We start from the raw sequence: 14,054 nt of genomic DNA, 5'->3' as shown, positions 1-14,054 counted from the left end.
ATATTCACGAAAACAAAAAAATCCTGCCGAAAAATATTCGACGATTCTTGAGAAATCCTTTAAGTTATTATTCCCTTTTTTTTCTTTTCTACAAGATCGAAACTTTTTCATCCAAAATTATAGCCGTTAACAAAACGAAATAAACACTCAACACGCATTTATAATAACCAAATTAACAACTTATTACGCGAACAATTTTTATACGTAAAATAAATCGAAAGTTAGACATTTTTTGTTTTTTAATTTATATTACAAGTTCGATCCAAAATAATTAGTCCGATATAGTCCGTTAAAAATAAAAAGGGGGGTAGTTTCGTATCTTTAAAGTTTAATTTTTAAAATATAAATCATTATACACTACGTATTATATAAAGTTTTCCTTACTTATTTTTCTTTTGCATTTATGCATATAAATTTTTGTCATGAAAAAAAAGACGAATCCTTTTTAAATAAATATAAATTAGATTTTTTAGAGGCGGAACTTATACGTATCAAGTCTTCGTCATTCCATTAATAATAACCGTTATCCGATTAACAAAAAAGATTGATTTCAATATTTTGATACTTCCTGCCATTGCGGCTTTTTCGTTTAGTTAACGTTTGCCGTTTGCATATTGCAATTGCATATTCATATCGTAGATATGAAAGATCTGCATTTCACCATCTTTGTTTTGTGCTTCGCCATGTTAACTCTAAAATATCGATACTCTTAATTGGATTTATAATTAATCTAACTGTACCAATATTACAATAAACTTTTAACGATGTTCCGTTAATTGAAACAAAACAAAAAAATTGTTATTATACATTAAATTACATTAACTTATTCTTCTTCTTCTTTTTTGTAATAATTTTTAGAAAAAAAAAAATAGAAACAAAGAATATTACAAAAGTTGTGAATCCAATTAACATGTTCATAAGTATTGAAAAAATCTACAAATAAATCGTAATAATATAATATTAATATATGATTTAATGTAAAATACAATATAATTAATATATAATATTCAATTTCGCGAAATAAATGAAAGAAAAATATTCAGTGTTCGCAGTAGTGAATGAAATCGATGAAAAGAAAGATTTCAGAATAGATCGATAGTAGATTTCATTATTATGGAAGTTGCATCAATGATTAACATAAGAGAAGGATCGAAGGTCTGTGCTCGAGCTAACAGATGTTGTTTACGAGCGATTGCAAATAAGATCAACGATACGTATCGTTCGTTGATCGAATTTAAGAGTTCGTTGAAAAGCCTTGTTTCCGGTTCGTCTTACATTCCTTCATCCAACATCCAACGATTTCGATATAATTTGTTATAAATTTAAATTTTGTTCAATGGAAATTCAATGATGAATACAAAACTGACTGAAATAAAACATTTTGTTCGTCCATATATTGAAATTAATATAATATAATCATAAGAAAATTAATGAAATATTTATTTATTTTAACATCGATTAATATATTAAAATAAAAGAATTGTTTTACCTAAGAAAAGTATCAAATTAAAAAAAATGAAAGAGAGAAAATTCATTGAATTAAATTAAATTGAAAATTTGACACAGTTTTATATTTTCCTTTTGTGTTCTCGTTGATCTAAATGAGATCGAACACACTTCGGGTTTCCTGTCCTACTATTTGATTAATATTCCGATCACGATGGTACGCGTGGTCGGTCTTGAAACTTGAAAAAAAATCTTCCGATAGGACACAACCCAAAATTCGCCGAGTACGATGACCCCCCCGTATCGTAAATCGAAATGAGTTTTACACGAATATTTATACAGTAAATAGAAGCAAAATTCGTAGAATTGTAAAACAAGATTATATCATAATGTTCTCAAAAATACTAATATCTGTGTTAATATAAAAAAAAACACATAAAAATTTTAATAATTCTAATAACATTCTTACAAAATATCAAGCAATCTCAATTAAATAAATATTTCATTAATATCTATTGTACATATTATAAAATTACTATCAAAAAACACGATAGAGTGTCACAATTTTCGTCAAATTTTCGTCGAATTAATTTATTAAAAAAAATCGCAAAGGATTATTCGTTAACACAATTATTCGTCGTTTCATTCTATTTTATTTTAAAAATAAAATTTATAATTCAATATCATTGTATAATAAAATGACGAGATAATCTCTCTCTCTCGGTAATTATTATATATAAATTTACTTTAATTACATGTCACGTGGGGAACATTAATACGTGTATTGAAAGAAAATATTGAATTTTAATTATGGTATATAATAAGAAATAGAAAAGATTTGAACAATATTACGCGTGGATTGAGAATTTTTAAAAGGAAAAAAAAAAAAGAAAAAAAAGAAGGAAAGAAAAAACACAAAAAAAAAAGGAGAATGAATCAAATCATTCGGATACCTTTATCAGAAGACTATAGTCATTTACATAGAGTAGGTATAATGACGTTCGTTTGACGTAACTTCCTACGGGAGGATCGGAGACCTCTTAATATTAATATTATGTCAGTCATACTCACTCAAACGTCTGGAGTATGACTGGTCAGAGGCGACGATAATTCTTGAGGACGATCAAAAGTCCGTAAGAGTCCAATGGCGGTGGCCGTGGACATCGTGTCCTGAATCCTAAACGGATTCAGGCAGATCCGCCTTGACGTGTCAGTGTCCCTTCTTCTTCTTCTTTTTCTTATTCTTATTTCTCTTATTCTTATTCTTATTCTTATTCTTATTCTTATTCTCTGTTTTTCCCTTCTTCAGCTTCAACCAAAGAATCGAGGAAAACTACGATCCCTTTCCACCCCCTCTATCATCAATTTCATTCCAATATTTTCTTTCTTTCTCTTTTATTTTTATTTTGTTTAAATCATATAATATATATTGTCCAATTGGTACGATCAGAATTGTCGGTATTAAAAAGATAAAAGAACATTACTATCATTTATTCGTATATAATATGTTACTCTCTCTCTCTATAATATAAAAATACTCTTGAATTTAATGATTATATCTGATAAATTAATCGTTCGTTTATTGTTAATATTAGGGCGATAGTTTTTTAATGAATATTTCATTCTAATATAATAATAATTTTATATTAACTTCAACAAATTGTATTATTTGAAAAGAAAATACAACTAAACTCGAGAACTTTTGGGGTTCACCCTAATATCAAAAACGCGACGATTAAAATATATCTCTAAATTTAGATATTTGGAAAAGAAAGAGAATATTTTTCTTTTTTCGGGGGGTGGGGGGGGGGGGAGGGGGGGAGTAGGGAAGGGGGTTAGAAAGAAATTAATAAGAATAAAAATTCCGTATACGTAATTTCTCGCGAAACTGCGAATATGTGAACGAAAAAAAGTTTATAAGCAAAGGGAGAAAAAGATTGTGTATAGGATGGGTTCGTTTCTTGGATTCTGCGTATTTATAGAACAATTGAAAATGTATGAACCTTTCGTTCTCCTCTATTCGTCGCCCGTCTTTAGATCCTTTTATCTTGGCTCGATCCATGAGTCAACATCTCGCACCCTCTCGCGAAGGGATTCTTGAAGAAAAGTGAAAAGAAGTATAAACCATTTACATTCGATCCGTTCCTCGATTGAATTCATTAGAAACCTTCTCACCCATGTTTATATATTCTTTTGAGAATTTAAAAAAGGAGAAAAGAATTAAAAAAAAAAAATAAAAAAACAAAAAAAAAAGAAAGAAGATACGATTGAGATTTTTTGTTTGAAAACTATCGGAGAAATAGTTAACGCTGTTATACGCAATGTTCCATTTTTCTGCACACTATCGTCCTTAGTATATTTTCATTGTTCTCGATGTCGATTAAAAAAAAAAAAAAATCACACGTTATTTAATATAATTTATCTAAATAATCGTAAAGAAATAATTTGATCTGGAAGAAAATATTGAACGATTGGGGGGGGGGGGKGTTACCATTTGTTTAATCAACAAAATTACGAAAATAATTTAGACATTAATTATAATAACGAATTTAATTAAGAAATAATGAATAAATTGCATCGTACGAATATTCGTTCTATCTTGTGTGTTAACAATAAAGAGGAAAAAAGAAAGAGAGAGAAAAAATAGAAAAAGAAAACGGGAGATGGAAAGAAAAAAGGGTTAAATGAAATCAGTTTTGGCAGACGAAAGAACGGGACTCCTGTGTCCGAGGAGAACAGTCACATTCGCGATCGGTGCACGATCTCCCGAAACCAGATTGCGATCGGTGGGGATCCCAATTAATGCATCAGATTAAGCAGTTGTCTCATCTCGAAGGAGGATCACGTAGTACCGTCGAGAAACGATGTGCGTTACGGCGATTCTCCTCTCTGCGTTGGTTGGACACCAGGAGCATCTGACGAATAACGACGGATGGCAAGTAAAATGGTGGTGAAGAGGGCTGGGCGGGGGTGGGGAGTATTAAGAGAAGACACCATCCCCCGTATCCTACGTAGACAACCAACCAACCAACCCATCCCATATGACCGTCCTGTTCGTCACAAATGGACAATGATTCCAGAGGCATGGTATAAAAGCGTATGCCACCGACTAACAATGCCATTATCGTGCAAAAGGTTCCTGCACACCAGGTAGTACACCAACTAGAATAGGTGCTCTAGTGCTTCGATAACGAGTGAAGAAAAAAAAAGAAAAGGCAAAGAGAGAGAAATAGAGAAAGAGAGAGAGTGTTTGTCGTAATATACGCGTTGTCTACTAAAATCCCTAATATTTTCAATCAATAATTTGGAATTCATCATCATCATCATCATCCAAGATGACCACTTGTTCGACGATACTTTCTTTCATTTTGTTTGCATCGATAACGATAGTTCTGGTGGAGTCCCGAGCGATACCTGCCGAGCCTGGTAAGTCTAATGATCTACGGTGACGATGGTCTTAATTTAAGATTTCAAAGTCGTGATTAGAGTTTTTATTTGTGAGTTACTTGGTATTAGAAGTTCAGAGATCTTGCATCACTTGGTCATGAAAGATTCAGACGTTTATAATCTCATTCAAATCTTCCATACTAATAGATTCCTTTGTAAGGATTAGTAGTTATCCATATAGAGAGTTTCGAACAAGTATGTTCTATTCAGTTAAAACTAACGGATCGCGTTACCAATGTTAATATTAATAGCCATTCGAATATGGGCCAAGTATTTGTATGCTTAGCTTGATTCAAATCGTACGTGCTTCCTACATATAACTGATCATCATGAACGGTTCATTTAAAAGGTAATCGAATTTATAAATAAATGACATGATTCAGAGATGGAGGCTTAATCCTTTCAGTTTCACTTATGATGGACGCCTATGGGAACCCGGTATTATTCGTAAGAGAGAAAAGGACACCGATAACACCCTATCCCCAAAGAGCAATGATGTTCACCGGATATTACAGGCCAGTACGCCGTTCCAATAACGGTGGTCAAGCAGGTGGTGTTTTTGCCCAAGGAAATGCCGTCAGTGGGGAAGCTTTTTTCGGTGGCATGCAATCACCCAATTTTAAAACTGGTCCTGAACCTATCGAGGAACCGGAAGTGTCCAGTGCCGAGGCACAAGCTGCTCCAGAACCGGAAGAACCTTTGCCTGAGAATGATCAAGAGATACCAGTACAAAATGACGATAGATATGTATCAGAGGATCAACATCACGATCAAGAGGAACATGGTATTCAAGCTAACGAACAGGTCCAAATCAAATATTTGAAATTTCTCATTTTTTACGTAATCAATAAAAGTCCCTAGAAATTTGATATATTATAATGAATTTTAATTGAATGAACTAAATGTTTTAATTTCCAAATATTGTCCCTAATATAAATGACATTACTTGTTATTTTTATAATTAACATGAAATTAATGATATATTGTACAGGAATTAAACGTTTCGAAACCCGAAATTGAAACACCTGTATCAGCTGAAGAATCAATAGCACCGTCTACCGAAACAACGTTGAGTAATCGTCCGAAAACAAGTTCCGGAAAGAAACATAAAAAAATACCAGTGGTCCCAGTGGAAGATGACGAAGAAGAGGATGAAGTAGATGACGAAGATGACGATCCCGTTGTACCCTTCATACCTTTTAAGAGCAATCGTCGTCGTCAAGGTTATCCAAACTTAAACAATTTTTTCCCAATGGTCTTTAGCTTCCCCGGTGCATCCACTCGTGCAGGAACACCTGGATCACCACCTGGAACGATCACTGCCATTGCTAACAGTTATTCCACTGGTAAGAGTGGTGTTGCCAGTTCTATAGCGACGGCATATGGTGGATCACCGAATGGGTAAACATTTTAATTTAATCAAAATTTATAATATTTAAAATCCAAAAATATTGTAAAGAAAAAACTTGATTTGTTTTTTTTTTTTTTAACTGATATCAAATGAAACATAAATATCGAATGATTAATTATTCTTTTATCTTGCTTGGTTTCAGTAAAAAACGACGTACATCACCCGCGGAAGAATAAATCTTGAAACATTTACAAGGAGGTCGATCAATCAAAAAGCACATAAAAAAAAAAATAAAGATCGTTGTCCTCGAGACTTAATTTTTAATGTTTAGGAAAGGAAAAATGGCGACACACGTTTGAATTTAATACCACCCCCCCCCCCATAGTATCTCACTGTTGTTGATTTTTGTACCCAAAAAAAAAATCAACTTTAAAGAAAGATATAAAATTGTTTATACATGCTTGATCGAGAAAAAGAATATCGTGATAATTGTTCCTAATGATCAAAAATTGCCATTCCTATCATTTTGTTTAAAACAAAATGTTGTGTTCATAAACAATAATAAGAAAATATAATATCAAACGTATCGACCATTGCAACATCCACCGAACATGAAAAGCAAAACTCAACGAAAATTATTCGTTTTGCCGATTAACCAACCAGACCACCGTCACCCCCAAAACTTATATCTGATGGAATTCGGCAAAACGCGTGATATTCATTTTGCATGTAACGTAATAATCGTCTGTAATTGTTAATCTAAGCAAACGAATTTTAATGCGTGTGTATCTTAGAAATAGAATAAGGACAAAACTTTCGTCGAATAAATCTTGTTAAACCGAAATTGTTATTTTTTTTTTTCCTTGATTTCTACATTGTCGTATGACAAAAATATTATATTATTCGTAATAAATCGAATTTATAAACCAAATTTTAATTGACTTTTATAGAAGACAATGAATGTGAACCAGTCTAACGTTGGATTTCGAAGAGAACGGTGCGTTTAACTTATACTACGTACAATTTACATTTTCTTTCGATTAAATTAACAATCATTTAAGGTATATCTAATACAATATTGCATTCGATTGATATTTTAGATTGTTTAAAATAAAATATATTTGTTTGAACATAACACTGATCAGTAATGGCTTTGATTGGAAGAATTGAATTTTCATTCAATAAAATATCAGATATAAAAATTGTTTAATATTCTAAATATATTAATAGATATGTCATTTTCAAACAAATGTATTTTGGATTATTCTTTTTTTAAATGGGTATTCGTACGATTGTGATATTGACAAAAATATATATAAATAAAAGTATCAATCAAAAGATGACCAAACAATTTTTGTGCGCGAACGTGAAAAATGATTCATTCAAATTGATACCGATAAAGAACTTTAATAGAATCAGATTAATGTTACATACGTATTTCATCATGCAAAGGCTTGAACTTTTTTTTTTCTTATTGTAAAGTTGTAAACAGAACGATTATTTCCAACAACATCTTGTAATGTACGACGTATTTTCAATAAACCAAGGAATTCATTATAATTTTTTTTCTTTTTATTTTCTGTTATCAGCAAATCATCTTGTAAGTGATCACTCTTTCCTTATATGAGATTTATCGTATTTTTATCGGTATAAATGCGCAAATTCATTTTACTTTTAACGATTTACCCAATAAATATATATGAGAAAGATGATGCAAAAAAAAAATGTTCTAAATTGAATAATATTAAAATATTTCAAATATTATCGACGACTTCTGAACTAAAGTAGACAAATTTTAGATTAATCTTATAAGGTGCACTTTTAATTCGTTTGAAACTATCATTTGAATTTTGAAATGTATCAAAAAATCACTTGAATTTTTGATTAGATAATCTTATACGGTTCAACTCAACTAGTCTACTATAAAAAAAAAAACTATTGCACATCATTTACGATAAAAGTAAGCAACAATTAGATAGATAGGAAAATCGTAGAATTATAAATTAAAAATTGAAAAAAAAGAAAGAAAAAAAGAAGCAGGAAAAATATAATACATTGGAATAAATTTATCGTGTCAATATGTCTCGAACGATTCAACTAATCAATACAAACTCGTTTTAATAGGTATGTAAATATAAATATAGTTCGTTTTCTGCATACGTAACATTATAAACGACTGTTTCCTTAAACAAGGACATTAAAAAGTATATAAGAAGAGAAAAATACAATTTTTCTATTATTTCCTATTCGTTGCTTGCAAAGTACACGTACGTTTTAATAATTCTCTGTCGTTATTAAAAATCTGTGAAACACAGTAAATCCTTCAAAATGTATAAGTTTGTCGTATTTCTTTTGGTTGTTTGCGTGGCTGCAACTTTGGCTTATCCTGCGGACGAAGTTGGAGTAAAAGAAGGTCAATTTTCTTACTTTATATTAACAATTAACTTAACACTCGATTTTAAAAATAAATCAACGCAGAAAACAATATTGATACAAATTTTTCTTGTTTATAACATATTTTAATTAAATTTGATATAACTACGATAGTCGGAAACTTTCAACCACCACCTTTCGTGGTCCAGAAGCTGTTGACAAAATTTGAAATATTTTCATTGAATAATTTTTAAAACATTTCTTTCGATTCAATATTTGTTAGAAAAATTCCGTGACTCGTTAAACGAAAACATTGAAAACGACTATTAAAATATAATGATTTCAATTTTCATTATATTAAAACAAATCGTCATGAAATAATTCGAAAAGGTTTTTCGAAGAAAAATCGATCTTTTATAGCTATACAAGTTTTTCAATTCGATAATTAAAATTCGTAATTATTAATGCACCAATCTAATATCTTGAATTTTATTTTAACTGTGAAGCAAAAATCAACGATATTACACGTATTCCGTTTAATAAATTATTTTTTTACGAAACAATAATTGATATTGATATTATTTGAATTGTTACAGACGTCAAATTGGAAAGATATGATAGAGCTGCTGAACCTGCTGAACCTGCTCAACCTGCTGGTCCTACAGCTGCCGAATTAGGACATTCACATGCTGGACATGCCCATCATGGTGGATCACATCCTCCCCCCCATCATGTCCAATAATAAATTTTGAATAAAATAAAAAATAAAATTCAATAAATAATATCTTATATCAATAATATGTAACACATTTGAAATATAACAAAATTATTGCATGTAATTCTATTTGTAAATATAAAAACAGGATATCTCTGTTATTATCAATTATTATGAATTAAATAAAAAAACCATCTCTTTTATAAAAGGGAAACACACATCAATTTTATTATTTATCTGAAATATGTCAAATAAATCTAAAAATCTATGTTGGACTGTAACGAAAAATGAAAAAATTCAGACTTAGAATTTTCGAAAAGAAAGTATTTAAAAAAATATTTGTAACTAAAATAAATAAACAAAACCGACGAGTACAGGAAATAATATAATCAAGAAATTGAATAAAATTCTATTTCGTAGATGTATTTATATAAAATGATCGGCTATTTTATTGACAAAAAATAGAATTCATCTTCAATTGAATTCATTCCTTCATCGTATTCCATTTTTATTGAAGACTCCGTAACTTTAAAAATAATATTCCATGACTGTCGAGTTCAAACTATTGTCAAAGACGCATATAATTGCATGTAAATGATGTATTTAATATTAAAAATTGACAATTTTTATGCACGCATTTATTATTGAAACGTGTTAAATCGAGTTGTGAACGATAGTAATCTCACTCGAGTGCAAAAACTTTATATATATATATATATATATCCAAAAAGGTTGGAACCAAATTTGTACTAAATAAATATTTAAAAAATAAAAAATAAAAAAGGTTCATATAAACTTATGCGCGAAAATGTATATATATAGCATGCAGATTTATAAAATATTATTAATTTTATTATCGTTTTTTATTAATCATAATTTGCATTGCAATATATAATAATCATTTTTTCGAAAGTTTCCATTGGATAATTGTATCGTTTGTCCGAAAATATTAATTTATAAGCCGGAAATAATCTAGTTACGTCACAAGACGTGATTGGTACATATTTAAATTTATTCCAATATTGTACTAAAGTATCCTTAGGTCCTTCATTAGATGTATCATTTAAAATTTGTTCAATTTTCGATAATGAATAATATCCAGGATTACTTTGTAATACATTAATAAAGTTCCCTTTTATTCTTCTTCCAAACAAACCGGGTATATTATCAATATCTTTTGCAATTTGTTTAATTATTCCCATAGATTCGGTCAAAGTCATCTTTTGATTTTCTAATTTTTGAATATTAAAAAGAAAATGTTCATAAAGTATTTCGATATTTATTAAATCTTTATTTAAATTTTCCTTCTCGAGTATTTCCTTTGCAATTCTAATCGATATATCTTTTTCATGAAATGACATAATTACCTATTTTAGAAAAATAATATTATTAATATAATAAAATAATATAAATAATAGAAAAGGATGAATAAATTCTAAAAAGAATTACCTCTCTTATAGTATTTAAATATTTTGCATAAAATAATGCTGCCTCTAACCAAGTTACCCATCTTGTAATGACCGGTTGCGGTGGAAGTGGAACGTTTGGTAATTTATCTTTATAAATTGCTATACGATGGGGTGATTGTAAAAATACTTGTTTAATTGCAGATATTAATGTGCTTACATGGAAATAATGAAATCGTACTTCCTCTAACGATTTATTTATACCATTTAACAGACACGTTAGATGTAACATTTTTGGATAATATATTTTTAATTTTTTTCCAGCCTTTAACATGTACGAATTTGCATTCGTAATTAAAAACAAAACTCTTTCATTATAATTATTTTCACCGTTTGACCATAACATTCGTATCGACGAATCAACAAATTTAGCAATAGTAACATGATTTGTTTTTTCCAATTTTTTACAAGCAAGCAAGTGTGGCTCCGATGATTCTTTTTCGCACATTTTTCCAACAACCAAATTAATAATAAAACGACCATCGCTGTCTGTAGTTTCATTTATGGAAATCCAAATATTATATTCATCGATATCTTTTCGAATGTTTCGAATGCATGATAGATAAAGATTTTGCAAATAATTGTTTTTTACTAAAGTGATCTCGTTTGGTACATTTCGGTCGGTATATTTTTCCAAAAAATTTCTCCAAGTTAGGTTACTTAAACATCGCCATGGGATTTTTGCGGCCACCATAGCTTCATACATATCGTTATAAAATTGATTTATATTCGTAACTCGATCATTTCCATTTGTTGCCGAATTATTTTTCAATCCCGTATTTTGTTTATGTATAGTAGTATTTGTATGCTGCGTTAACTGTGATTTTTTATGACAATTAATCTGCTTATTGCACGCTTGACAATTAACGATATCACCTTCGATAATAAAATGTTTATCGTTTATTTCATTCATCCATTTGTTTAATGCAATTCGCTTAACTCTCTTTTCTTTAGGCATTGTGAATGAATGAATTAATGCTATCAATTATTAGTATTTCGAAAAAGAATTAAAAGATAAACCCGAATTACAATTATTATATAAACAGATCATGTGACGACAGTTATATGAAAGTATCATGAATTATAATTCATAAATCGTAATACGAGTTAAATCGAATTTTGCAAATAGAACTGGTAACTTTAAAAAAATATGTATAATACACAAAACATATATATGTAACATGTTCAACAATTACATTTTTTTTATATAAAATATGGAAAATTTATATGTTATATATAAAAAAAATATGCATTTGCATAAATATTCACAATCTAAACTAATAACGCACTAAGTGCAAGTCACACTATCACATTACACTGTAGCAACATCTATCCTGTTATGAGTTGATATCTTATTGCAACGTAATAATATTGCATTGACGTAATCTTTCGGTAAAACGATAAAACGGATTGCAAATAGCATCGTCGATAAAAACGATTTATACATTTACAAGATTCGTATTTATTTACCTAGACGACGCACATCTGCACAAAGCGGAATATTATTTAAATAATATTTTTACGTTTTTTAATCAAATTCTTTAGAATATTTTTGCTACTTGCATAAAAATTTCATTGCTTTGCTTAGAAATGAGAAAAAAACGTTTGCGATTTTTCAATTATTAATAACTAATTAAATAATTAATTAATAAAGTGAGCAATTATACTGATTTGGATTGTGAAATTAGTGAACAATTAAGAATACTTATTCATTTTTTCTGATGTTGCGGTTCTGTGCCAACTTTTTTGTGCTCGTATTGTTTCGATAGAACGATGAAACATATTGCAAATAGCATAGTCGATAAAAAAGATTTATACCTTTACAAGATTCGTATCTATTTACCTAGATGACGCACATCTGCACAAAGCGGGATATTATTTAAATAATATTTTTGAGGTTTTTTTTTTCAACAAAATTCTTTAGAATATTTTTACTTTTTACATTTTTTTTTCATTTTAATTCTACCGAATGAAACGATACGTACAAGTTTGAGAATGGAAAAGACAATGGAATATCGATTTCATTAAAAGAGTAACCATATTTTGTGATACTTTGTCCGCGAAAGCATGTTTAAATCTAATAAATATAAGGGATGATTTAAAAATTAATCCAAAACTCCAAAATCTTACTAAAATAAAGCTTTGAAAAGAGAATATGATTATTTTTATGAATAAATTACTCGCCAAAAAGAACAATATTTAATTAAATTATTTTTAACTTTTTAAACTTGAAGATTAAGATTATGTGAACATTTTTCCTTGTTCCAAGTTTTTGATTTCTTTTGTTTTTCCCAAGTGTAAAGCCATAAAACAGACAATCATTTCCAAGAACATCATGACATATGTTGACATATGTGAACATATGACGTATTTTTTAATACATCAAAGCATTAATTATTTATATCCTTTTATCAGGATAAAATCTTGACAATGAACACAATTTCCTTGTACAGGATTATAATGTGTCTTCCATTTTTTATTTGCGCAAAAGCTACTCAATATTATTCTATTCAATAAACATAGATATGAATATTTAAAATAATAAAAATATATTATTAATTTTGTTGTTGTTTAAAATTTTCTAAATCCAAACAGACAAATGTTTCATTTTAAATTCCTATAACGTGAACTTTTTATACCTTAGGAACTAACACTTTTACTTTGAATAATATTTATAATAAAATCGATACCATATTTTGTGCAATCTTCAATTGTAATATAAAATGTCTACGTAGTTAATCTAATCTATTGTTATAGATGAAAAAAATAGTTTATCCACGAGCAAGAAAACAGATATGCAACACATTATACATTTCAAATAAATACATTTTTATACAGGTGTTATACTAACGATGAATTCGAACATACATTATTTAAATATTTGTCTTTTCGTAATTATTAAAAATCCATATATTTATAATTTATCAATTAACATGTGAATTTTTATTCGATAGTATATATTTATACGATTTAACTGAATTAATTTAAAGAAAAAAAAAAAAAAGAGAAAAAAGAAAGATACTTATGTGGATCAATTACTGTAACACAAATGATATTTAAATAAAGAGGAAAAATGATGGAATGAAAATTAAATAATTGATGAAGAAAAATGAAGGAGGATAAGAAAAATTAACACAACCAGAATTGATTTGTTAATGTTAATCAGACTCGAAAGATTCGACTGATGGATAGATACTCGTTTGGTAGGTATGTTAATAAATAAGTGGTTCTATTTTTGTTAACTAAGATTACTTGG

At 28.9% G+C, this 14,054-nt stretch overlaps 2 protein-coding genes across 2 annotated transcripts; one reads left to right on the top strand and one right to left on the bottom strand.

The window, feature by feature from the left end:
* Positions 1 to 4,586: 4,586 nt before the first annotated feature.
* On the top strand, positions 4,587 to 7,078 carry LOC106790191 (zinc finger protein jing homolog). The gene is made up of 4 exons (XM_014754928.1): positions 4,587 to 4,872; positions 5,300 to 5,697; positions 5,885 to 6,294; positions 6,447 to 7,078. Exons 1-4 carry the CDS (start codon positions 4,782 to 4,784, stop codon positions 6,478 to 6,480), a joined length of 933 nt encoding a protein of 310 aa, XP_014610414.1. The 5' UTR covers positions 4,587 to 4,781; the 3' UTR covers positions 6,481 to 7,078.
* Positions 7,079 to 10,168: 3,090 nt separating this feature from the next.
* On the bottom strand, positions 10,169 to 12,170 carry LOC106790189. The gene is made up of 2 exons (XM_014754926.1): positions 10,782 to 12,170; positions 10,169 to 10,699 (listed from the first exon to the last, which is right to left on the bottom strand). Exons 1-2 carry the CDS (start codon positions 11,754 to 11,756, stop codon positions 10,199 to 10,201), a joined length of 1,476 nt encoding a protein of 491 aa, XP_014610412.1. The 5' UTR covers positions 11,757 to 12,170; the 3' UTR covers positions 10,169 to 10,198.
* Between the last annotated feature and the right edge of the window lie 1,884 nt (positions 12,171 to 14,054).

The sequence above is a fragment of the Polistes canadensis genome, unplaced genomic scaffold (genome assembly GCF_001313835.1).
Source record: "Polistes canadensis isolate GaletaPanama2010 unplaced genomic scaffold, ASM131383v1 scaffold_222, whole genome shotgun sequence".
NCBI classification, from domain to species: Eukaryota; Metazoa; Arthropoda; class Insecta; order Hymenoptera; family Vespidae; genus Polistes; species Polistes canadensis.
The sequence above is the reverse complement of the archived record's forward strand: the minus strand, read 5'-3'. Positions and strand labels throughout refer to the sequence as shown.